The sequence below is a fragment of the Molothrus ater genome, chromosome 13, assembly GCF_012460135.2.
Source record: "Molothrus ater isolate BHLD 08-10-18 breed brown headed cowbird chromosome 13, BPBGC_Mater_1.1, whole genome shotgun sequence".
NCBI lineage: Eukaryota > Metazoa > Chordata > Aves > Passeriformes > Icteridae > Molothrus > Molothrus ater.
In genome coordinates, this window is record NC_050490.2 from 19,871,283 (window position 1) to 19,894,265 (window position 22,983).

The following is a 22,983-nucleotide window of genomic DNA, read 5'->3' on the forward strand; positions in this document are numbered from 1 at the left end:
TGAGTGCTCAGGAGCTGCACAGTGTGCCTAATTCCATGCAGGAGCTGAGCTGCCCACGTTGCCATGGAGGGAAGCGAGCTGCTGCATTTATATATAGAGTGTGAGTCACACGTGTGGGGCCTGGCAGGCACTGGGGCTGGTGGCAGAGCCCAGTGAGCCCAGCCACAGCAGCCCCAGCCAGAGCCAGGCAGCACAGGAACACCTCTGCAGGCTCCCTGCTGCTGCTTGTGCCATTGGCTCTGCCCTGTGCCAGGAGCATCAGAGCCCTGCGGGCTGGATCAGGTGTCTGCAGCAAGGTGTGACACCTGGACACAGCCACACAGGGACACAGGGACACAGGGACACAGCCCCACCTGGACACAGGGACACAGGGACACAGCCACACACACTGTCCTGTCTGCAGCAAGGTGTGACACCGGGATACAGCCACACCTGGACACAGCCACACAGGGACACAGCCACACACACTGTCCTGTCTGCAGCAAGGTGTGACACCGGGACACAGCCACACCTGGACACAGGGACACAGGGACACAGCCCCACCTGGACACAGCCACACATGGACACAGCCACACCTGGACACAGCCACACAGGGACACAGCCCCACCTGGACACAGGGACACAGGGACACAGCCACACAGGGACACAGGGACACCTGGACACAGCCCCACCTGGACACAGCCACACATGGACACAGCCACACCTGGACACAGCCACACAGGGACACAGCCACACAGGGACACAGGGACACCTGGACACAGCCCCACCTGGACACAGCCCCACACACTGTCCTGTCTGCAGCAAGGTGTGACACCTGGACACAGCCACACCTGGACACAGCCACACAGGGACACAGGGACACCTGGACACAGCCCCACCTGGACACAGCCACACAGGGACACAGCCACACAGGGACACAGCCACACCTGGACACAGCCCCACAGGGACACAGGGACACCTGGACACAGCCACACATGGACACAGCCACACCTGGACACAGCCACACCTGGACACAGCCACACATGGACACAGCCACACCTGGACACAGCCACACATGGACACAGGGACACCTGGACACAGCCACACAGGGACACAGGGACACCTGGACACAGCCACACAGGGACACAGCCACACCTGGACACAGCCACACAGGGACACAGCCACACACACTGTCCTGTCTGCAGCAAGGTGTGTGTGACACATGGACACAGCCACACCTGGACACAGCCACACCTGGACACAGCCCCACACACTGTTCTGCCTGCAGTAAGGTGTGTGTGACACCTGGACACAGCCCCACACACTGTTCTGCCTGCAGCAAGGTGTGTGTGACACCTGGACACAGCCCCACACACTGTCCTGGAGTGCCATGCCCTACTGGGCACCATCCTCTGGGGTGTCCCCACCAGGGAGGGCTTCCCTGGCCTGGACACCCCACACAGGGAAAGCCCTGAGCTGAAATCAGTTTGGATCCAGCATTGCCAGGTACAGTCCCCCTGCCAGGTGAGAGAGACAGAATCTCACCCCTGGAATTTCCTTCTGCCCTAAGGAACTAGAAAAGCCAACACTTCCCAACAAAGCTCAGTAATGAGAAATGAAAAGCCAAACCAGCTCCAATACAAAACCAACAGACAAATGATTTTGTGACTGAATGAGAATTAAAAGGATGCTGATTGTAAAAGCTATACAAATCACAATTTATAATAAATAACTCAAGTTATTAAGTTTAAAAGTAATCAGGCACTCATTTAATTTCCTTTATTTGCAGTGGGTATTCCAGAGCACATTTTTGATCCCCAAGAGGACATTTCCCATGAGCCAGCCTAACAGAGACCTAACAGGGACAGGTTTTGGCCTGGGGTTATTTTATCACAAGGCACCAATCCCATCACTTCAGTCTATTTTTCTCCCTCTCTTAGCCCAGGCAAACCCCAAGGAATCAGTCAGGGAGACGCTGCAGTGGGTGAGCAGGCACAGGACTCAGTTTGCTCACGACATTATTCTGGTTTTACCTGACCAGCTGCTTTTTGGGGTCCAGGATGTTCAACAACTTGTCTGCATACACCTTCTTAGAAGCAGTAAACAGAATAATCTGGGGATTGGAGGGGAAAAAAGTCACCACTGGAGGTACAAGGAAGTGGATACCAATTCAAAATGAAATTCAAAGGTGGTTGGGGGAAATGAATTTGTAGAAAAATTTTGAAGTTTGATAGAATGTTCTTATAGTGTGTATTTGTATGTAAACTTTGGGATAAGAAATATTGACTTAGAAATGTTATGGAATAGGATAGATATTGTTGAGAGAGAAATGGAAATAGAAATAAGTTTTAAAAGGTGGTTTTGTAAATAAGATTAGATATTTTGGAGAAATAGAATTATGAAAGATGTATTGTAGTAAGATTTATGAGGGGTAATTTTAGATTATTGCTTCTAAGGTATTTATAGCATGGTGTGGGTAAAGTTGATAGGTTAAGAAATGTTTATAGTGTATTGTAATTAGGAAATAGTTGGTTTGTGATTGTAATGGTGCGAATTATAACATTGGTATTACTTTACTTTTTATATGAGATTGAGAATAGAATAAAAGTTTTAAAAATGTTTTTAGTTGTTTTACTTTTGGGTTAGAAAAGAGTTTAATCTGATAAATTGGTGTTTAGTGTGAGGAAAAAGGGGTCTGACAGTTGGAAAGTGCCAAAGGGAGAGCTGGAGCGTGCCAGCCTTACCTCGTAGATCTGAGACATGCGCTCCAGGAACTCTCGGAAGAACGGCCTTAGCCGGACATACACCTGCACAGAGAGGGGTTCAGCAACAGGGGAGATTCCAGCCTCCCCCAGGTGAGCATCACACACAGAGAGGGGTTCAGCAAAGGGGAGATTCCAGCCTCCCCCAGGTGAGCATCACACACAGAGAGGGGTTCAGCAAAGGGGAGATTCCAGCTTCCCCCAGGTGAGCATCACACACAGAGGGGTTCAGTAACAGGGGAGATTCCAGCCTCCCCCAGGTGAGCATCACACACACACAGAGGGGTTCAGCAAAGGGGAGATTCCAGCCTCCCCCAGGTGAGCATCACACACACAGAGGGGTTCAGCAAAGGGGAGATTCCAGCCTCCCCCAGGTGAGCATCACACACACAGAGGGGTTCAGCAAAGGGGAGATTCCAGCCTCCCCCAGGTGAGCATCACACACACAGAGGGGTTCAGCAAAGGGGAGATTCCAGCCTCCCCCAGGTGAGCATCACACACAGAGAGGGGTTCAGCAACAGGGGAGATTCCAGCCTCCCCCAGCACCACACACAGAGAGGGGTTCAGCAACAGGGGAGATTCCAGCCTCCCCCAGGTGAGCATCACACACAGAGAGGGGTTCAGCAACAGGGGAGATTCCAGCCTCCCCCAGGTGAGCATCACACACACACAGAGGGGTTCAGCAACAGGGGAGATTCCAGCCTCCCCCAGCACCAGAGAGAGGGGTTCAGCAAAGGGGAGCTTCCAGCCTCCCCCAGGTGAGCATCACACACACACAGAGGGGTTCAGCAAAGGGGAGCTTCCAGCCTCCCCCAGCAGCACAGAGAGAGGTTCAGCAAAGGCGCAGCCTGCAGCAGCACAGCCAGCTTGCACCCTCCCACCAGGGTCAGCACCACAAGCAAACAAGCAAACAAACAAACAAACAAACAAACAGCAAGGATCAGGTTCCTGTGTAACAGCACCCCAGGGCCACCAATGCCCAGCCTGAGCAGCTCAGAGGGAGCAGTAACACACTGACATCAGCCTGAACATTCTGACGGAAAATTGGATGGAATTAGGAAAAAAATGAATAAAATACAGACGTTGGACAATCTCTATGTTAAAAATGAAACTGGTTGCTTTGACCAAACACCCTGAGTCAGCTCTGACCAGCAGGGCAGCACCAGTTCAGGCCCTGGACACAATAAATAAATCCTCCTCTGAACAACCACCAACAACTACCTGAGGCTGGGGATGTCAGAGTGATTTAAACAAAGGCTTCAGCTGTTTCTATAATTCCATTAACTCAACCACCAGCAGCACAGAACTGCACACACAGAGAAGCCATGCCCTGTAAGGAACTGTGGAGTCACAAGAGGCCCCAGCCAGGAGGGTTCTGCCTCCCTCTGACTCCAACAGAGAATCTGGGCTCCTGGGGAGGAGCTGGAAGGGGAACAGCTTCAGTGAATACAGAATTTCCTGCCAGACCTGACACCTGCAGTTCACCACCAGACAGGTGCAAACGCCAGGCTGCTGCTCCTCCCTCTTCAAACAAGCTGGGAACAACTGCACACAGCAAGGAATCCCACAAAACAAAATCATAAAGTTTGTGTTTCGCTATTTACCTGGTAAATGACATCTTGAAAAAGAACTGGAAAAGTGAGTGCAGCATCTTCTAATTCATTTAGACTACAGTGCACTAATGTTTCATCCTGGAGGAAAAAGTTACACAAAAGAAAGAAAAGAGTGTGAAAAACAATGTGGAAAACACAAGTATTTTCTGCATTTTTTTCTTTGTTTTAAAGCAGGCTTATTTAGAATGGAAACTGTACTTTTGTGCAAGTGCTGTCAAGATTGAAGAAAATTCTTAGGATGAATTAACATTTCATTATTCTTGTAATCTTTTAAAATTTTCAGTAAAACTGTATGCTGGGGGTGTAGTTATAGAGAGGTATTTTAGTTTGTAGGCTCTTCTCTCATTCAGTTCCAGGCTGCATCTTTCAGTGTGAATAATCCACCCATCCCTATGATCACAGGGATGGCCCAGCTGGTGCTGCTCAAACAAACACACCACCATTAACAGGGTCTGAAACAACCTTCAAAACAGAGACACTGAAACAAACCATCATAAAGAAAAATGTATCTTATAGAGCATTTCAAAAAGTGGATTTGTGCCCTTTAAGAATGTTCTAAAAAGCAAAAGTTTAATTTTTCATCAATCTTGATGAAAGACACTCGTAACTGAATTCTGCTATTTATTCCACCTCATTTTTCCCCTCCTGGATTTAGGGAAGCTTTGTGGGGACAGATGAATGTTTGAGATGTTAAAACTGTAATGCTTTTCTTTTTTAAAAAAAGCAGGATGTAAGTATTTGACAAATGCAGCTCACATTCTATTCCTACCACAATTAATTCTTCTTCAACTATTTTTAACTAAAATTATGCAACATTCAGCAGTCTTTGTTTAAAGCAAGCATAACTGATTTCCACAATGAACAAAATAAGGGAAATGCTCCATTCCCCTGCTCTGTTTTGTGTTTATAAAGGTATTTACCAAGTCTAGAACTAATGAGAACTCTGGTGTGCTTCTGGTTTTCAGTGGGAGAGCTGGCTTTCTGTTCAGCTGCTCTTCTGTTAGTGGGGGGACATGTTTGATGAAATAGTATCTGAAAAGAAAACAGATTTTGCTGTAAGAATGTACATTATTGAACTGCAATGTAGTATCCTAACTTAATATTTGAAATATTTAAGGCACCAGAAGTATTTTAAATTGAAATAAACCCCACATGAGCATACACTTTTTTTTTAAGCTCAGAGTTTTTGGAGTTCATTATCATAACATGAAAATTATCCAATTTAAATAGAAGTATCTTAATTCAATACCCCAAATGATAAATTTACTATTTCCAGCAGAAACACTGGCACTTACGGATCAAAGACTTCCCAGTCCTCTTCATAGGTGGCTTCTGCATGAGCTGATGAGTAGCCACTGTCTGGAGATACTGGTGCTGAAATTCAACGAAAATGACCAAAACAAAAAATAAAACAAAAAACCACAAGAGCTGGTCTTATTAGTGCAGTTCTTTAGAGTGACAATTTGCACTCGAGACTCGTGGGGAGGAAACCAGTGACAAACTCTCCCTCCAGCCCCAGCTCCCCTGCTCAGGGGTCACATTCACCCCTAATGCAAAGCTGCTCATCCACCACAGCTTGGAGGGTCTGGGGAGGCTTTAGCTCAGGATTTGATGCTGCCCATGCACACAGAAGCTGAATTTTTGTCAAAAAAAGATGTTGTCTTCTGAAGAAAATATGGAAAATGAATGAAAGATCTGTGTGTTTCTCATTTACCACATGCTTCTAATAAAAGACATCAAAACGTAGCAAACATCTCTGGAGATCAGCGAGCCCAGAGTGTGCAAGTTCAGTGGTAATAGTAAATCCTTTCCTCTGGAATCTCTGTTTCCACGGGAAGAAGAGTTATGAGGCCACCTGAGCTACAGCAGGAACAGCTAAGTCCTGCCAAAACTGTCTTTGGTGCCTGAACCAGATCTGCCTGCCAACCACAAAAATCAGTATTGACACTGTTTGCACAGCCCAAGGGAAGGTGGGACAGCAGCCCCTGCCAAGGTGCTGGATTCCCTGGGATTAGCCCTTCCCTGTCCTGTGGCACAGTCCCCTGTCCCTGTCCCTTACCTAAGGACAGGTGGGACAGGAGTCCCTGCTGAGGCACTGTCCCCCAGGATGACCCTGTCCCCATCCTAAGGACAGGTGGGACAGGAGTCCCTGCTGAGGCACTGTCCCCCAGGCTCACCATGTGTGTCCCCCCAGGATCACCGTGTGTGTGTCCCCAGGATCACCGTGTGTGTCCCCAGGCTCACCATGTGTGTCCCCCCAGGATCACCGTGTGTCCCCCCAGGATCACCGTGTGTGTCCCCCCAGGATCACCGTGTGTGTGTCCCCAGGCTCACCGTGTGTGTGTCCCCAGGATCACTGTGTGTGTCCCCAGGCTCACTGTGTGTGTGTCCCCCCAGGATCACTGTGTGTTTGTCCCCAGGATCACCGTGTGTGTCCCCAGGATCACCGTGTGTGTCCCCAGGCTCACCATGTGTGTCCCCCCAGGATCACTGTGTGTGTCCCCCCAGGATCACCGTGTGTGTCCCCAGGATCACCGTGTGTGTCCCCCCAGGCTCACCGTGTGTGTCCCCAGGCTCACCATGTGTGTCCCCCCAGGCTCACCGTGTGTGTCCCCAGGCTCACCATGTGTGTCCCCCCAGGCTCACCATGTGTGTCCCCCCCAGGATCACTGTGTGTGTCCCCAGGCTCACCGTGTGTGTGTCCCCAGGCTCACCGTGTGTGTGTCCCCAGGCTCACCGTGTGTGTCCCCAGGATCACTGTGTGTGTCCCCCCAGGATCACCATGTGTGTCCCCCAGGATCACTGTGTGTGTCCCCAGGCTCACCGTGTGTGTGTCCCCAGGCTCACCATGTGTGTCCCCCAGGATCACTGTGTGTGTCCCCCCAGGATCACCATGTGTATGTCCCCAGGCTCACCATGTGTGTCCCCCCAGGATCACCATGTGTGTCCCCCCAGGCTCACCGTGTGTGTCCCCCCAGGCTCACCGTGTGTGTCCCCAGGCTCACCGTGTCTGTCCCCCCAGGCTCACCGTGTGTGTCCCCCCAGGCTCACCGTGTGTGTCCCCCCAGGCTCACCATGTGTGTCCCCCCAGGATCACCATGTGTGTCCCCCCAGGCTCACCGTGTGTGTCCCCCCAGGCTCACCATGTGTGTCCCCAGGCTCACCATGTGTGTGTGTCCCCCCAGGCTCACCGTGTCCCCCCAGGCTCACCGTGTCCCCCTTGTCCCGTCCCTTACCGGTGAGCGGGGGCAGGTCGCGGTCCCCCGGCTCCTCGGGCTCCCCCAGGCCGTTGTTGAGGGCCCTGCCCTGGCCGGGCGGCGCGGGGAAGGCGGCGCCGTTGGTGGAGGTGGCCGTGCTCGTGGTGATCTCGTCCACCTGCTCCATGTCCAGCTGCTTCACGATCTCCTCAGCCTCCACTGCCTGGCCCGGCGAGTCGGAGCCCGACGTTCCTGAGGCACATTTCAAACACCCTTACCCTCAGGCTGGGCTCCCAGCACCGCGCTCACACTCACTACAAACCACACGCACACACCAAGTCTCAGAATAATTAAAGATACCTGCACAGATTCACGCCACAAAAACAAGAACCCAAATGAAGACCATGACGATGACTTTAAAACATGTCTGGGACAAGGAATGTAATCCCTTTGTTTTTCCTCTCCTTATTTTCTTTTTTAATGAAAGGTGCACCACTAAATACACCCAATGAAAGAAATGTTCTAATGTTTGTAAGCTTCTTCTATTAACCATCAACCCATCCAAGAATGAAGGAGCCTTTTTGCCTGGCAGCAGTAACCCTTGGTTTGTAAGCCAGAATGAAAAGTGTACTGTCACTCAAAGCAGCTATTTTACACAAAACTCTGTCACTCTCAGCTTTAAGACTATTGGCTTTTTAAATAATACTCACCATTTTTATTTGCTGGTGAAAAAAAATTGAAAACAGGAGAAAATATGGTTCCCAGTAACGTTGTTCGTGGGGGACTGCCTGTGGTGGGGTTATCTTCCAATTTTCCATTTTGCTTTACGTGTTGGTTCGTCATCTCATAACTTCCAGCTTCTGGAAAAGAAAAAAATACAAGTTTTAACACCACCCAGTCGGGCTTCAGGTGTTCCTTTCTGGTCAGCCTTTGCACTCTAAGGGTGTACTCTTGTTCATGGCTCAGCTGGGTCCATGAGAGTCAGCAACTCTCTACCAGCACAAACCCAAAATGTCCATTCTCAACACGCTCAGAAGCTTCTCTCTGGATGGGGCAGCAGCCCCTGCTCACACCAACAGCAGAGGTGGAAATGCTGGCAGGGATTCGGTGGAGGCAGCCCCGGAGCTGCCAGTGCCAGGACTCCACTAGAGGGAGGCACCAGAAAGGGTCAGAACTCCCTGGCTGAGCCTCCAGCTGCTCCACAGCCCCGAGTTTGGAGTTTGTTCCTCTCCACACACACAGAGAGGCACAGCCACAACTTGGAAGGGAAGGAATTGTCAGTTGTGGTCATAGATAACACAGGACACAATTAAATGAACATCCACGTTCCAGATCTGACACATAACAAGGGTGATCTCTCATGCCACAACTCAAATCCCCATCTCACAACTCTGACAGCAACCTGCCTGTGTTTGACAAGAGCTCTCAGTATCTAATGACACCTGCTTACTTCCACAAAAGTCAGGAGTTGGGAGGTCATGTTTCCCTCTTATTTGTGAGAAAACAGGAGAAGAGCTAAATCAAATTATTATGGGACTTTCAGAATAATAATTAAAATTTAAAAAAAGTTAAATTAGTTCCAAAGCAGTAGCTGCTGATCCAAACTGTACTCACAGAGACACAGTGGGAGTGTCTGGGGGGATGGAAGTGCTGCTCACCCCTGGAAATCGTGTTTGGCTGTGACCAGCTCAGCTGGGCTCTCCCTGCAGGCAGCCAGAGCTGCAGTAACCTCCCCACTGCAGCAGGGCCCTGGCTCAGTGCACAGCTGGAGGGGCAGAGCTGCCCTGCCCTGCAGTGCCCCACAGTGCCATGCCCTGCCCCACAGTGCCCTGCAGTGCCCCACAGTGCCATGCCCTGCCCTGCCCTGCCCCACAGTGCCCCACAGTGCCCCACAGTGCCCTGCCCCACAGTGCCCTGCCCCACAGTGCCGTGCCCTGCAGTGTGCCATTCACCCACCTCCATTGAGCTGACTTTTCCGCCGCACACGTGAGAGCTGTTTGTTGGGCTTCTCTCCTGTCTGGGGCGTGGAGGTGATCAAGTTGTTATCGATATCCCGCTCAATCCGACTCCTCTTGGGGGGATTTTCTCTTTCTTCCTTAAAATACAAAAGAGGGGGAAAACAAACGTGCTGAGCAGCGCCGTTTTCCATGGGACAGACCAGAGAATGTCATCTCCTGGAGAAAGTTCACCAAAGACCCCTTTACTGCTCCACTTCCAGGTGCAGAACGTGCAACAAGGGTCTGGCCAGCTGGGATCTTACATGAGTTTAAACTAAGTCAAAGTATGGGGAATGAAAACTGTACATGGAGCTGCTGTAGTAGAAAAACTGTCCTTACAGCCAAGCTAAATATTCCAGTGCTGCAGAGGCTGGGAAATGCAGAGACAAAGCCACTAAAATTACCTGAAACTTGATTTCTCTGTCTGCTAAACACACAACAGGTGCACTGCCCAACAATATCCAATGTGACAATCCATATCAGTACAGGGCAAAACTGAGCTGTGAAAAGTCCAAGGATTCTCCTTACCTGGGAATAAGTGACTGCAGCACTCATGGGAATGAGACAGAACCAAACAGTTCTGCCCATCTTCTGTGCATGGCTGTATGTGCAGGCACACGTTTATGGCAGGTTTCTTACCCTTTTCCCCCAAAACACCTACGACAAGTCGATAAAATGTTGAAATTTTATCAGATTTTTATTTATCACAGAGCTGATCTGGGATACATTGTAAATTAGTTCTGACTTCCTGGATACTCTTCTTTCGAATCTGCAGTTACATAATGGCAGTATCTGAACGGCTGGGATGGATGATGTGGGGTTTTTAACTGGCCTCCATCTAGAGAAAAAAAGCCAGTTTTTGAAGTAATTGCAAGGTTACATTCAGCCTATAAAAGTTTTTATATATTTATATTTTTAATTTATATATATGTGTGTGTTTGTGTATATATATTTTTCAGCCTCAAATATCCATGCAGCACATGCAACAGGTGCTCCCATGTGCAGATCAGTAAAGCTCAGCTTTCTAGCTGCACCAAGATGTGAGATTTTGTGGTTTTCCCCAACAAAACCTGGATGTGATGCTCCAAGCAGGGAAGTGCTCACTGCAGGAATCCCTGAGCAGGGGATCAATTCCATGGCACTTGGATTTGTGAGGTTTGACCTTCATTGATTAAATGACTCCTGAACAATTTTGAATAAAACTGCCAGAAATAGTAAAAAAATTAATGCTTACAGACTGGCTTTTCTAAGTTGTTAGTACTGGTAATTCCTTGAATTTGGATCCAAGGAATCCTTAAAGTAGAAATTAAGAATGTACTGAATTTATTTGACATTTTTACAAAGAAACACCGGGCAATAAAGCCTGGTGATTTATTGGACTGTTAAATACACCTACAACTGACTCTTGAGGGTTTCAAGTCAGCTTTACCTGACACAACTCACAGGCACCTGTTGCCTTCCAACTCTTTACATTTTGCTTCCACCACACGATTAATTCTTAACAGAGCTGGTTTTCAATCAAACTTGAAGTGATTATGACCCACTTGAAAGCAAAGCAGGGGCCTGCAGGCGGCGTACCTTGGGTGTGCTTCCTTTAATGAACTTTTTGATCGAAGACAAGAGGCCTGTCTCATTTTTGGGTGGTTTTCCCCCGCCGCCGGCCAAGGGCTCCTCCACCTCCGAGTGTTTCCGCTTGGCCCGCAGCGCCCGCTGCGTGTGGAGCTGGTTGGACTGCTGGGAAGCTTTCCGTGTCCTCAGCCTCATCTTCATGGGTACCACATGGAAAGCTGCAGAGGGAAAAAGGGAAAAAGCCCCGCACTGAGGAAACGTGGTAAAGCTGCAGCTCCCGAATCTCAAGGGTGACGTGAGGCTGGTGGTGCTGAGCCCCCGGTGTGCCCCAGCACAGAGCTGTGTGCCCAGGGAGGGCACCACGCTGCCAGGGGGACCAACTGTGGAATCTGCCATGGGTACAGCACCCAGCACATCCATGGATCCAGCACTGAGCCTGGCACAGCCCTGGTACAGCACCCAGCACATCCATGGGTCCAGCACTGAGACTGGCACAGCCCTGGTACAGCACCCAGCACATCCATGGATCCAGCACTGAGCCTGGCACAGCCCTGGTACAGCACCCAGCACATCCATGGATCCAGCACTGAGCCTGGCACAGCACCCAGCACATCCATGGATCCAGCACTGAGCCTGGCACAGCCCTGGAACAGCACCCAGCACATCCATGGGTCCAGCACTGAGCCTGGCACAGCCCTGGTACAGCACCCAGCACATCCATGGATCCAGCACTGAGCCTGGTACAGCACCCAGCACATCCATGGATCCAGCACTGAGCCAGGCACAGCCCTGGTACAGCACCCAGCACATCCATGGATCCAGCACTGAGCCTGGCACAGCCCTGGTACAGCACCCAGCACATCCATGGGTCCAGCACTGAGCCTGGCACAGCCCTGGTACAGCACCCAGCACATCCATGGGTCCAGCACTGAGCCTGGCACAGCCCTGGTACAGCACCCAGCACATCCATGGATCCAGCACTGAGCCTGGCACAGCCCTGGTACAGCACCCAGCACATCCATGGATCCAGCACTGAGCCTGGCACAGCCCTGGAACAGCACCCAGCACATCCATGGGTCCAGCACTGAGCCTGGCACAGCCCTGGTACAGCACCCAGCACATCCATGGATCCAGCACTGAGCCTGGCACAGCCCTGGTACAGCACCCAGCACATCCATGGATCCAGCACTGAGCCTGGCACAGCCCTGGAACAGCACCCAGCACATCCATGGATCCAGCACTGAGCCTGGTACAGCACCCAGCACATCCATGGATCCAGCACTGAGCCTGGCACAGCCCTGGAACAGCACCCAGCACATCCATGGATCCAGCACTGAGCCTGGTACAGCACCCAGCACATCCATGGATCCAGCACTGAGCCTGGCACAGCCCTGGTACAGCACCCAGCACATCCATGGATCCAGCACTGAGCCTGGCACAGCCCTGGTACAGCACCCAGCACATCCATGGATCCAGCACTGAGCCTGGCACAGCCCTGGAACAGCACCCAGCACATCCATGGGTCCAGCACTGAGCCTGGCACAGCCCTGGTACAGCTGGGACAGGCAGGAAACCCTGACCTGCTCAGAATGACAGAGCTGTCTGGGGTGGAAAGGACCTCTCAGGTCATGGAGTCCAACCTGAGAACAATGACACCTTGTCTACCAGCTGGGTGTCACCTGCTCTGATGAAAGCATTGATTGTAGGGTGCCTGTTGTCTCCAGCCCCAAATGACTGGACTCTGTGACCCAGGAAGTTCCTTCCTCTCTCTGTTCCTCAAAATCCTTCACTGCAAGTCTCCACATTAAACTTGGGATGAGGCATAAATGTAAATTCCTGCCGAGTGCTCACAGAAGGAATCATGAGCATGTGCACTCGGAGTGGGTGAGTACAGGGCAGCTCTGCAAAGAACCCAAGCTGAGCTCCAATACAGCTGAGTCTGGGAGCCACACCAGACCTTGGGAACACCCGTGCAAGGGCAGTATCTGTTAAAGCACAGTAAAAGGCCATTCCAGGGAATGCATCTCATTTATCTCCAGCCTCCAAGTGGGTGCTGGTAGTGTCACACCAAGCCTCAATGTCACCGCTCTCTGGGCTGGGGACGTGCCCTCTGCAGCTGCCTGGAGCTGGGCTGGTTTGAAGGGGACTCCTCCTTCAAAGAAAAACGAAGTAGCAAGAAATCCATCTGAGGTGCAATGCACAGAAATACTGAAAATAAAGTAATTTGCCTTTCCTAGCTGAAATCCTGACAAAACGCAGGTTTTTAAAGAAAACTGTATGCTTATCATTACAGGAATCAGTGCCTGCCTTTCTGGAGTCCATTCAGTGTGGATCTGATTGCTGCAGAGACAGAATAAACAATCTGCAACATTTAACATATAGGTAATGTCACAACAGGTATGTTGCTTAGGAAAAGGCAATGGTGGCACTGGGATGAGTCACAGACAGGGAAACAGTGATAATGTTTTTGAAAACCTGTTACACAGCAGTGTTTGTTCCCAGGTAAGTCTCAGTCTCACACAAAGGGGCTGCAGCTAACGAGGAATGACCCAAGTACTGACACTGCTGTCAGGCTTAGCAAGGAAAGTGCTCTGTGGGTACTGCCAAGGGTGAAACACGGTGTTACACAGAACTGCTAATGGAATATTCACTGCAACTGCCAGCAAACACGGGGCTCAATTTCCACAGGTCCGTGCTCAGCACTTCCATCAGTGGCCAGCTCAGTCCAAGTGTCCCCAGCACTGCAAGGCCACCACTGACCTAGGGGCCACGTCCACAGGGCTGTTAAATCTCTCCAGCAGCAGGGTCCCCAGCACTGCCCTGGGCAGCTGTGCCATGGCTGGACAGCCCTTGCCATGAAGGAATTTTCCCCAATATGCACCCTGAGCCTCCCTTGGCCCAGTTCCCTCTCCTCCTGTCCCTGTTCCCAGCCTGACCCCCCAGCTGTCCCCTCCTGGCAGGAGCTGTGCACAGCCACAAGGTCCCCCTGAGCCTCTTTTCCTCCAGGCTGAGCCCTTTCCCAGCTCCCTCAGAAGCTCCTCACATGATTCATGTTTCAGACCCTTCCCCAGCTCTGTTGCCCTTGTCTGGACATGCTCCAACACCTCAGTGGCCTTGCTCCTGTTCCCTCATTTCTTTCCCACACTTACTTCAGATCCTGTCTCCTCCTCAGAGACCTGAGCAGCTCATCGAGATAACAGGGGAAATTCCTTCATTTTTACACCATCAAATCAGCCTGTAAGGGGAACCAGTGAGCATCTGAGCAACGCAAGGGAGTGTCCGTGACACAGCTGGACATCCCACAGCCCGGGGGATGCCGGACACGACAGAGCCCAAGGACAGCAGCAGGGAGCCCCGGGAGGCTCCTTTGCCAGAGCACTCACTGTGCTGCAGCCCTGAGCCTGCAGTGAGCCGGGCAGTGTGCGTGGGGCCGGGGCACACGGAACAGAGCCAGCGGGCCTCTGTGACCTGCCAGTGATGTCACGGAACCACTGAGCTGGACGAGACCACTGAGAACACCTGGTCCAACGGCCCCCAGCACTGCAGGGCCACCACGGCCCGTGTCCCAGGTGCCACATTCACAGGGCTGCTGAGCCCCTCCACATTGGGGACTCACTCCACCACGGCCTGGCAGCTGTGCCAGGCCTGCAGAACTCCCAGTGGAGAAATCTTTCTTAATATCCACCCTGAGCCTGCCCTGGCCCAGCCTGAGGCCATTCCCTTTTCTCCCGTTCCTGTTCCCAGCCCGACGCCCCGGCTGTCCCCTCCTGGCAGGAGCTGTGCAGAGCCACAAGGGCCCCCTGAGCCTCCTTTGCTCCAGGCTGAGCCCCTGCCCAGCTCCCTCAGCCTCTCCTGGGGCTCCAGCCCCTTCCCAGCTCGGTTCCCTGCCCTGCACACACTCCAGGTCTCTCTTTTTGGGAGGAGCTCAGAGCTGCCCCCAGCACTGGAGGTGCCCCAGCAGTGCCACCTCAGGGCACGGGCACTGCCCTGGGCTGTGCTGACCACACAAAACAAGTGCGTGTAAAAAGGAATTAAAACTGTAAAACATGGACAGGAGACAGACACTAGTGAAATTCCAATGTGGGAATGAAAATATCACTTCCAATTTGCTATAGTATAAGCCTGACTTTGCTTGCCTGACTTTTCTAGAACTGAAACAAGTATCAGTGGGACAAAAGATGAATCAAGTAAATACTTGACAATAGTGAGGACACATTTATGCAGCAGGGAAATGCTCAGCTCCTCAGTGCAGCCCTGCCAGGGACTCCTTTGGCTCACTGCACATGCTGGGTATCAAGCCTGGGGTTATAAATATCTCTAATGGACTTAGCAACAGGTACCTACAATCCTCTCAGAGACAGGAGTTTGCTTTTCTAGCACTGGATCCAGACGGGAGGAGAGTTTTTACTGAATTATAGTTGTGGTTCTTTCCTGAACCAGGCTACAAAACTTAATGCAGTCAAAATAATCAAGTCTAAACATGTAGGAGAATTTCCTTCCTCAGAGCTGCAGGATTTGGATTTCCCCAGCACGTGCCATCCCTTACGGGTGACCAAGGACCTGAGCCTGGGCTGGCACTGCCACCTCCACCGTGCCAGGGAGTTTGCTCAGGGAAATCAGCTCCCAAAGCCCCTTCTCTCTTCAATGACTTCTACACTTACAATAAACCCAGAAAGAGTGGGGGGAAAAAACCATGTTCTTCAAGAGAGAATTACATGGAAAAAGAACGACTAAAAGGAATATCCACTCAATAATTTGTGGGACTGGAAAATAAAATGTAGGAGCTGTTTAAAAGCAGCAGCTGAAGGAGCTATGGCTGCAATAAATTCCATTTTCCTGAGTTCACACACACCAAGTGTCAGGCTCCCTACCTTGAGAACACTGTTGTTATTCCATGGCCCAGGTACACTGTACTTACAGGAAAGAAATTCCTGTGAATGACTCATATTTCAAACTGAGAGCACACCTCCACGGAATCTGCACTTAGGGATGGTTTATTTCCCACCACGTATGACACTGCTGTTTTCTCTGCTTTCCCCCAAACTATTAAAAGGAAAATTAGGTGAGGCACATCTAATTACAGGGTTTAGGGCTTTCTGATACAGGAAAAGGTTGAGGATGGTAAAAGAACAATGGTGAAGAACAATAGGCAGAGATAAGTGACAAGAAAATTCCAAACTCTGTTGTTGAACAATTTCTCCATTCAGTTTGGCACTCAGGAATAACACGGAGCTGCCACCACAGATATCAATCTATCCCAAGCCTCCACACCACCCAGCAGCTCCAGAGCATTCAGACAACCTGAGCATGTCCAGAGTGTGACTTTGGTGACAGCAACACAGGAGGTGAAAAACTTCTATTTCTTTATCTGCGTTTTTTTTCTTGAAACATTTTTTACACAAAGCCAAGAAAGTAAATCTTTAAACAATTTTAAAATTTTGAGCAAGAGCATCAACGCATGGTGTAAACAGAGAGGGAGACGTGACCGACTGCACAAAGCTGTGACCTGTCCCCACATTTAACAGCTGTGCCAAGTGAGGGGTTTGAAACTGAGGGAGTGGCAGGCTCGGTGTCCCTGTCCCCTGCCAGCCCAGCTGACACACACCTCCCTGCTGAGACGCGTGTGCTTCTTTCTGATCTGCGGGATCCGCAGGCAGAGCCACGGGCAGAGCAACCAGCAGCAGATCTTTTGCTCAGTTTCCTTGCAGACAAGTCATGGCAGAGGTGTTTTGTTTTGTCAGGTGTTTCACGGCTGCGATGTGACCCAGGTTTCAGGGTGAGGAGCAGCCCAAGGAGGCGATGTGCTCCTGGCTGGCTGGGATCCATCCCCACGGGGCTGGGGATGCTTTCAGGAAAGCCAGAGCCCGAGCTGGGCGCAGCCCTGAGCCACAGGGGAAGGTTATGTTGTTAATATTATGTTATTGGTGTGGTATCTGTACACGCTGGCAGGGCTCTGGGGACACAGCAGCGTGGGCTGAACCGTGCTGTGCCCCCCAAAGCCAAGGGCAAGGATGGGCGGGTAAACCTGCACCCAGACAGGTCCCAAAGCCCTTCTCACACCTCAAGGAAATACTCCTTGTTAGCTCAAGATGTTGAGACCCTTCCCCTTTAACGACTCTTGGCCTTTTTTAACCAACTTACTCTCCTTCCCCAGAAAATCACAGCCATTTCATGTCACTCCAGCAGATGCATTTCATGTTTTCCAATGCACTGCACTACTTGTCACTCTTCTCCAATCTTTAGGTGTGTTTTTCTGCCACTGCAGCACTAAGAGAGCAATAAACCAGGAAAGCCTGACTCAAAGCAGTCTGGAAGTGATGCTAGTCTGGGATGGGTGAAAGCAAAATAAAAAGGCACTGATTTATTAACAGTACGTAATTCCAGCTATCAAAGGCACCTCTAAATTCTCCCTGTTTCACTGAAAGCCCATTTTCTGCTCCTCCCCACCATCCAGGGCACCAAATCATTTCCATCTGAAACAAAATCCTGCTTGAAATCCTTGCTCTTCAGCTGTTCAAACCCTGATCCCTCAGGACACCTACCTTGTGCTCACTTCTACTCTCCCAAAGTCTGAGTACTGCCCCTAAAACAAGCCCATCCTTAGAAGGATTTGCCAAAGAAGGATGGTAGCTTTTTACAATCGGCCTCAACAGAAAATAGATCTTCTGTTCCTTTCTTTTTCTGCTCTAGCCATCATATTTCTGTTTTGCCATTGCTTTGCTAGTGAGGCTTTGTTTTGATTATACCAAATGCATTTGGAACTGAAAGTTTATTCCCTCCCAGCCAAGATATTTTTCTCTTTGCACTGAGGGTACACGCTGGTAATTAATTCAGGCTTTCCAGTTTTGTGTCACACTAAGCAAGGAGGAAACTTGGAGAACTGGGGTAAGCACGGGACAGCAAACCTCAGAGCAAACCCCAAAACCTGCTGCAGAAAGAAGGGCCTATTTCCAACCTCTGGTGCTGCCAAGATGACAATTTCACATCAGCCACCTCCAGATCTTGTGGGGCTCCTGAGAGGTTGGGAGAGGAAAGTTTGCAGGGCTGGAGTTGCAGACGAGCAGGAACAGATTCCACAGAACCAGCACTGCTCCTGTTGGGATTCTGGGAGGGACCAGCTGTCCTCAGGCTCTCTGGACATTTAATCCACACTGCCAGGCACACAGGGAGCCTATTTATGGAAGTCAAGTCCCTCTGTTAGAAGCCGTGGCATGGACAGGTTGCAAACACTTCCTGAACAGACCTTCCGGGATGTGGTCTGAACACAAAACAATCCCGAGGAGTTACTTGTGCTAATTGTTCAGCTCGCCCATATCAGTTATCTTTTTCATTAAAAAACAGCAGAAACAGCAGATTAATAAGCCTGAGTACGTCTGGGTTTGCCTATGGAAGCTGAGGAGTAGCTCCTGTGTTTGTGAGGAGAATGTAGGAATTTCTGCACGGTCTGCACAGCAGCAGAGCTGCCTTTTGCTTCACTTCAGAGAACCTAATCCTGCTCCACTCCACCTGAACCCTCCCGGGGGATCGCAGCCACAATCCCGTATCCCACAGGACCTTGTCAGGCTGCTATCTTTCCAAGGGATAGATAAGGGTTCTGGCTGCTCCTTCGGCCTCAAAAATAGCAGACTATTTTTATTGCAGGATAAAGACTCTTTAAATGATAATATGATTCTCACTGCCCTGGCAAACACCTTCCTTGGTACACTGCATCCCTTCAGAGCCTTTCACAAGAGGTTAAACTCTGCTCTCCCCTTTGCACGGGGCTGTTTTCATGCTCTCCTCGCACCTGGCCTCCCTGATTTACAATAAAAAAATCAACCAACTCTGTTGTTAAAATGGGGAAAATTCCAGCACAATCAGGATTCGTATTACTCAGTGTCCAGACAAAATTTAAACGAATCTTTTTCCCTTATGAATACATGCTGAATTAATACTGACTCTTTCATAGCCCATCCTGGCTTCTTTCCTGCATGGAAAACTTCATTCTCACAAAATTGCAAATCTGAGATTAATTTGGGCCTGTACCTGAGTTAAAACTGACATGAAAATAAGTTCTAAAGGTTTAACAGCTGTACTCACTTGTGAGTGATGCTATGTTTTTACCCTTAAAACATAATATTGAGACATGATGAACTTGAAACGTATCCAGTCCCAAAAACTTGCCTGAAATGAATTTCAGGGACCTGTCTGATTCCGTCACAATGAAGCTATTTTGTACATTTTATTTCATTCTCTTTTTTTACTCCCTGTTTTACTTTGGGTAAAAAATCCACAAGAAAAAAAAAAAACAAAAGAAAAAATAACAACAAGCTTTGTTGCTTACTCAATGGAAAGTTATAGGAAGTTTCTGCTCAATATTCCAATAATACAAAGTATAATAAGCACAAGCTACCAATGACAACAGAAATTCTGGAGGGTGAAACTGCCCTGCATCCACGCTGCAACGTTTCCAGTTGATTTCACCCTGAATTTCACTTATTTCTTTCACAAGATAATCACCTCCAGGTTGGTCCAATGCATCTCTGTCACTCTGAAATGCACAACATGCAACGAAACAAGAACTTTCCGGCTGTGCGGTGGCAGATCTGGCTCTGCAAGCAGCCAGGGCACTGCTCTGCTGAGCGAGGAGAAGGGGTCTGGCTCGTGCCCTGCTTTGGGGAGTTCTGTCTGCGGGGCTTTGGAGCTGGGGAAAAGAGGGGTCCTGCTCCTGGACCACAGCCTCGTGGTGGAAACCTGTGGGTGAGCGCCCTGATCGCCACACAGCCGCTGAGAATCTGCACTGAGGGACCCTGAACCAGAGAAATCAGCAGGAACAAGAAGTGCCGGTACCACCTGGGAGCTTCCACAGTCGTTGGATTTGTTTCCAGCCATTCCCCAGTATCAGGAGTGAGCCTGGCCTCTGGTCAGAAATCCCTACCATGGAGAAAGCACCAAGGCACGTTCCAAAGCAGCACAAGTGGTTAATTTATCACATTGCAAAGCAGCTACATTAGACTTTGGGAAAATCTTCCAGATACTGAGGAAACCTGAGTTAACTTAAGTAACAAATTTCCTTAACTTAAGTAACAAGTTACCTTAAATACCAAAGAAATACTTGAAACAAGTTAGCTGCCACCGCTGTGCCGTGCGGTATATGACAGAGCACACATCACTTCTCACCAGCAGGGCTGAAGAAACAACTCAGCAAAACTGTGGGAGAGTAGAAATGTTTTACTGGAGGTGAAAGGAATGCTCTCTAATGCCCATTCCTCCTTTCCCTTCATCCTTCCAGCCCCTGCAGCTCCTTTGTCCTGACCCTCCAGCCAGCCATGTCTTCAGGCTGGAGTGTTTCCACACGGGAATAAAACATGGAACTCCTGGCAGGGAAAAGGACAGTTCTAGCATGGGTTTCTTTTGCTCACTGCACTCTTTGATGGGCTCTGTCCTTCAGCACAGAAACACTGATCAGCTCTTCCTAGAGAAAATGGGGCTTATCCAATTGCAAGTGTCTGTGTGTCTGTCAGTCCTCCCTGGGAACTGCAGAGTCCACGGACCAGCATCAACCCAATGTCACAGAAGAACAGAAATTTTAAATATACTCAGTTCCTACAAGGTTTCTGAAAATTCAAACCTGTGTAGGTAAGCCAGATCCTTCAAGCATCCCAGGTAAGCCAAAGATGGCCGTGGCTCAGACCTTACACACAGGCACATTCCACCTTGCTTCCTTGCTTATCCCACCTCTGGAATATTTAAAAACTGGCACACTGAAGTAGGAAAAAATTCCTTGCTTCGTCCTTTCAGTATCATGTATGTTACAAATCAGAAATTAGTGCTGTTAATTGTCTCTGAGCACAGAGGGCAAGCAAAGCCCACCCCCCTGATTTCAAAGAGGCAGAGCCCAGAGCAGGAGCAGGGGAGGAGTGTCCGTGCAGCCCCAGGGAGCGAGCAGAGCTGAGCAGCACCTCAGCCCCACTCTGACACACAGAACGCTGCACAGGTGCTGTGCCTCCAGCCTGTGGGTGCTGAGGGGGGCTTTGAACCCTCTGTCACAGCCTTTCCACCCCGGTTTGTCCCTCCCTGCTTTCCCCAGGGGTTGAACACAACACCTCACCAGCAGGGTGGCATCCTCTGCCTGCTCCTGCAGTACTCATGCTAATTGACTTAGGATATTTCCATATTAACTATTAATCTTTGAGATGGAACATTATCAAACCTTTTCAGGTATATGATAAACCAATCTACTATCAAAAGAGAATTATCTTCAAATGAGTCCAAGAGGGTAATTACACCTAACAATTAAGTCTGACACCTCTTCACCTGAATCTCTGTAGCCCCTTTTTCCAACTGAGCTCCCAAAAACCCTTCTCTTAAAAGTACCAATGAGCTTCCTAGTCCCTAAGCAACACAAAAGTAAAAGACTCTAAACCCAGAAATTACAGTTGTTTAGGAATATTATTTTAGCTACAATGAAGTCCTCAAAAGTTTCTTCCAAATCTTTAAGATCATAAAAGCATCAAGATTACACTAACTTTATTTTCTCCTGTAATCTTTGTAATTTCTGGCCTGATAAGCAAAATAAACAAGCTTTTCCAATTGTATTTAAATTGATTTAACTACAACTGCTTGGTCTTGACAGAGCTCAAGGTGTCAGACAAACTGAGGTAGGTAACTCAGTCAAATATAATGTAGTTAAATCCCACACTCACAATGCCTGCAAGTACCTTGAACATTCTTGTATATATTCCTGCTATTTATTAAACACTTCCCTTACTTTTTGCACACTGTTTTCCCCCTCTGAAAACAAACCTTAAACCTGCAGTTCACACTCTGCCTTGCTTTGGCAAGCCGCAGGCCAGACCTGCTGCCCACAAAGCTCACAGGAGCTGTGCATTCCTGGCTGTTTTCCTTTCCCTGACCATCGCCCCTGCTTTCCCAGCTGCTCCCACAGCCCACAGTGCCAGCACCAGCACTCAGCCCTCACCTGTAGGATTGCCCTGCCAGGTGATGGACTGGAACTGGGTACCAGGCACCGCCCTGCAGCCCAGAGCACTGCTCCAGAGAAACAGAAGCCTCCTGCCCCTAAATGAGCTCCCCTGGGATGGTAAAATGAGAGAAGCCTCCAGGATGGGGAGGAACAAGGAGCGGTGCTGTTACGTCCTCTGGAAGGGAAGTGGAGGAGAAGCGAGGGCACAGGGCAGGTCCCAGCTGTCACCTGGAGCAGGGGACCCCCTCCTTCCTGGAGCAGCAGCGCACACACAGCAGTGCCTGGACGTGAACCAGAGGAGGGCAAGCCTGCAGGGAGCTCCAGCAGGCGGAGTGCAATGCCAGCACGGGCTCAGAAACACACACACACACACACACACACACACAGAGTGTCGGGCTCTGCCCCAGCCCCTCCGTGCTGAGCACAGCACGCACAGCCCCCAGAGCTCTGCCCAGCCTAAGGAAACCTGTGCTAGGCTGGGTCTAAGCCAGCAGCCTTCCCAGGCAGTGCCAGCTGTGGGAAGAGGGAAGGGGGAATGCTGCTTCTCCCCAGCCAGGCCGAGAGGCTCCCGGAGGGCACGGCAGCCCAGGAGCCCGCGTGGGGCTCCCCACCAACCAGGCTGCTGCTGTGGGGCCAGGGAAGCCCTTGTGGTACAGCCTCAGCCTTAGATTGAATTACCTCCCTTCCACTAATTAGCACCTCCTAAAGTACAGGGTAAATCAAAGCAGCCGTGGGTTAGAATGGCCTAGGGTAAACTGAGTTATGATTTAGACTGAATTGGTGCAGCACAGGCCAAACTGCTCAGAACAACTGCTCTGATTTGATCAGAGTTCCTGCTACTTTATTAACTTAAATTAGCTATTCCCAAACACAGCCTAAATAAGGACAGGATCCCTCCCTTCC

General features: G+C 50.0%; 1 protein-coding gene across 1 annotated transcript in view; it reads right to left on the reverse strand.

The window, feature by feature from the left end:
• The window catches only part of CTDSPL2 (CTD small phosphatase like 2), a 31,514-nt gene that overhangs the window by 3,591 nt on the left and 4,940 nt on the right, over positions 1-22,983 (reverse strand). Inside the window, exons 2-10 of the mRNA XM_036389834.2 lie at positions 11,127-11,335; positions 9,508-9,646; positions 8,262-8,411; positions 7,591-7,803; positions 5,650-5,728; positions 5,275-5,386; positions 4,346-4,432; positions 2,724-2,786; positions 2,013-2,092 (exon numbers count right to left, since the gene is read on the reverse strand). Coding sequence (XP_036245727.1) covers positions 2,013-2,092; positions 2,724-2,786; positions 4,346-4,432; positions 5,275-5,386; positions 5,650-5,728; positions 7,591-7,803; positions 8,262-8,411; positions 9,508-9,646; positions 11,127-11,318 — 1,115 coding nt within the window. The 5' untranslated portion in view covers positions 11,319-11,335. The remainder of the gene's footprint in view (positions 1-2,012; positions 2,093-2,723; positions 2,787-4,345; positions 4,433-5,274; positions 5,387-5,649; positions 5,729-7,590; positions 7,804-8,261; positions 8,412-9,507; positions 9,647-11,126; positions 11,336-22,983) is intronic.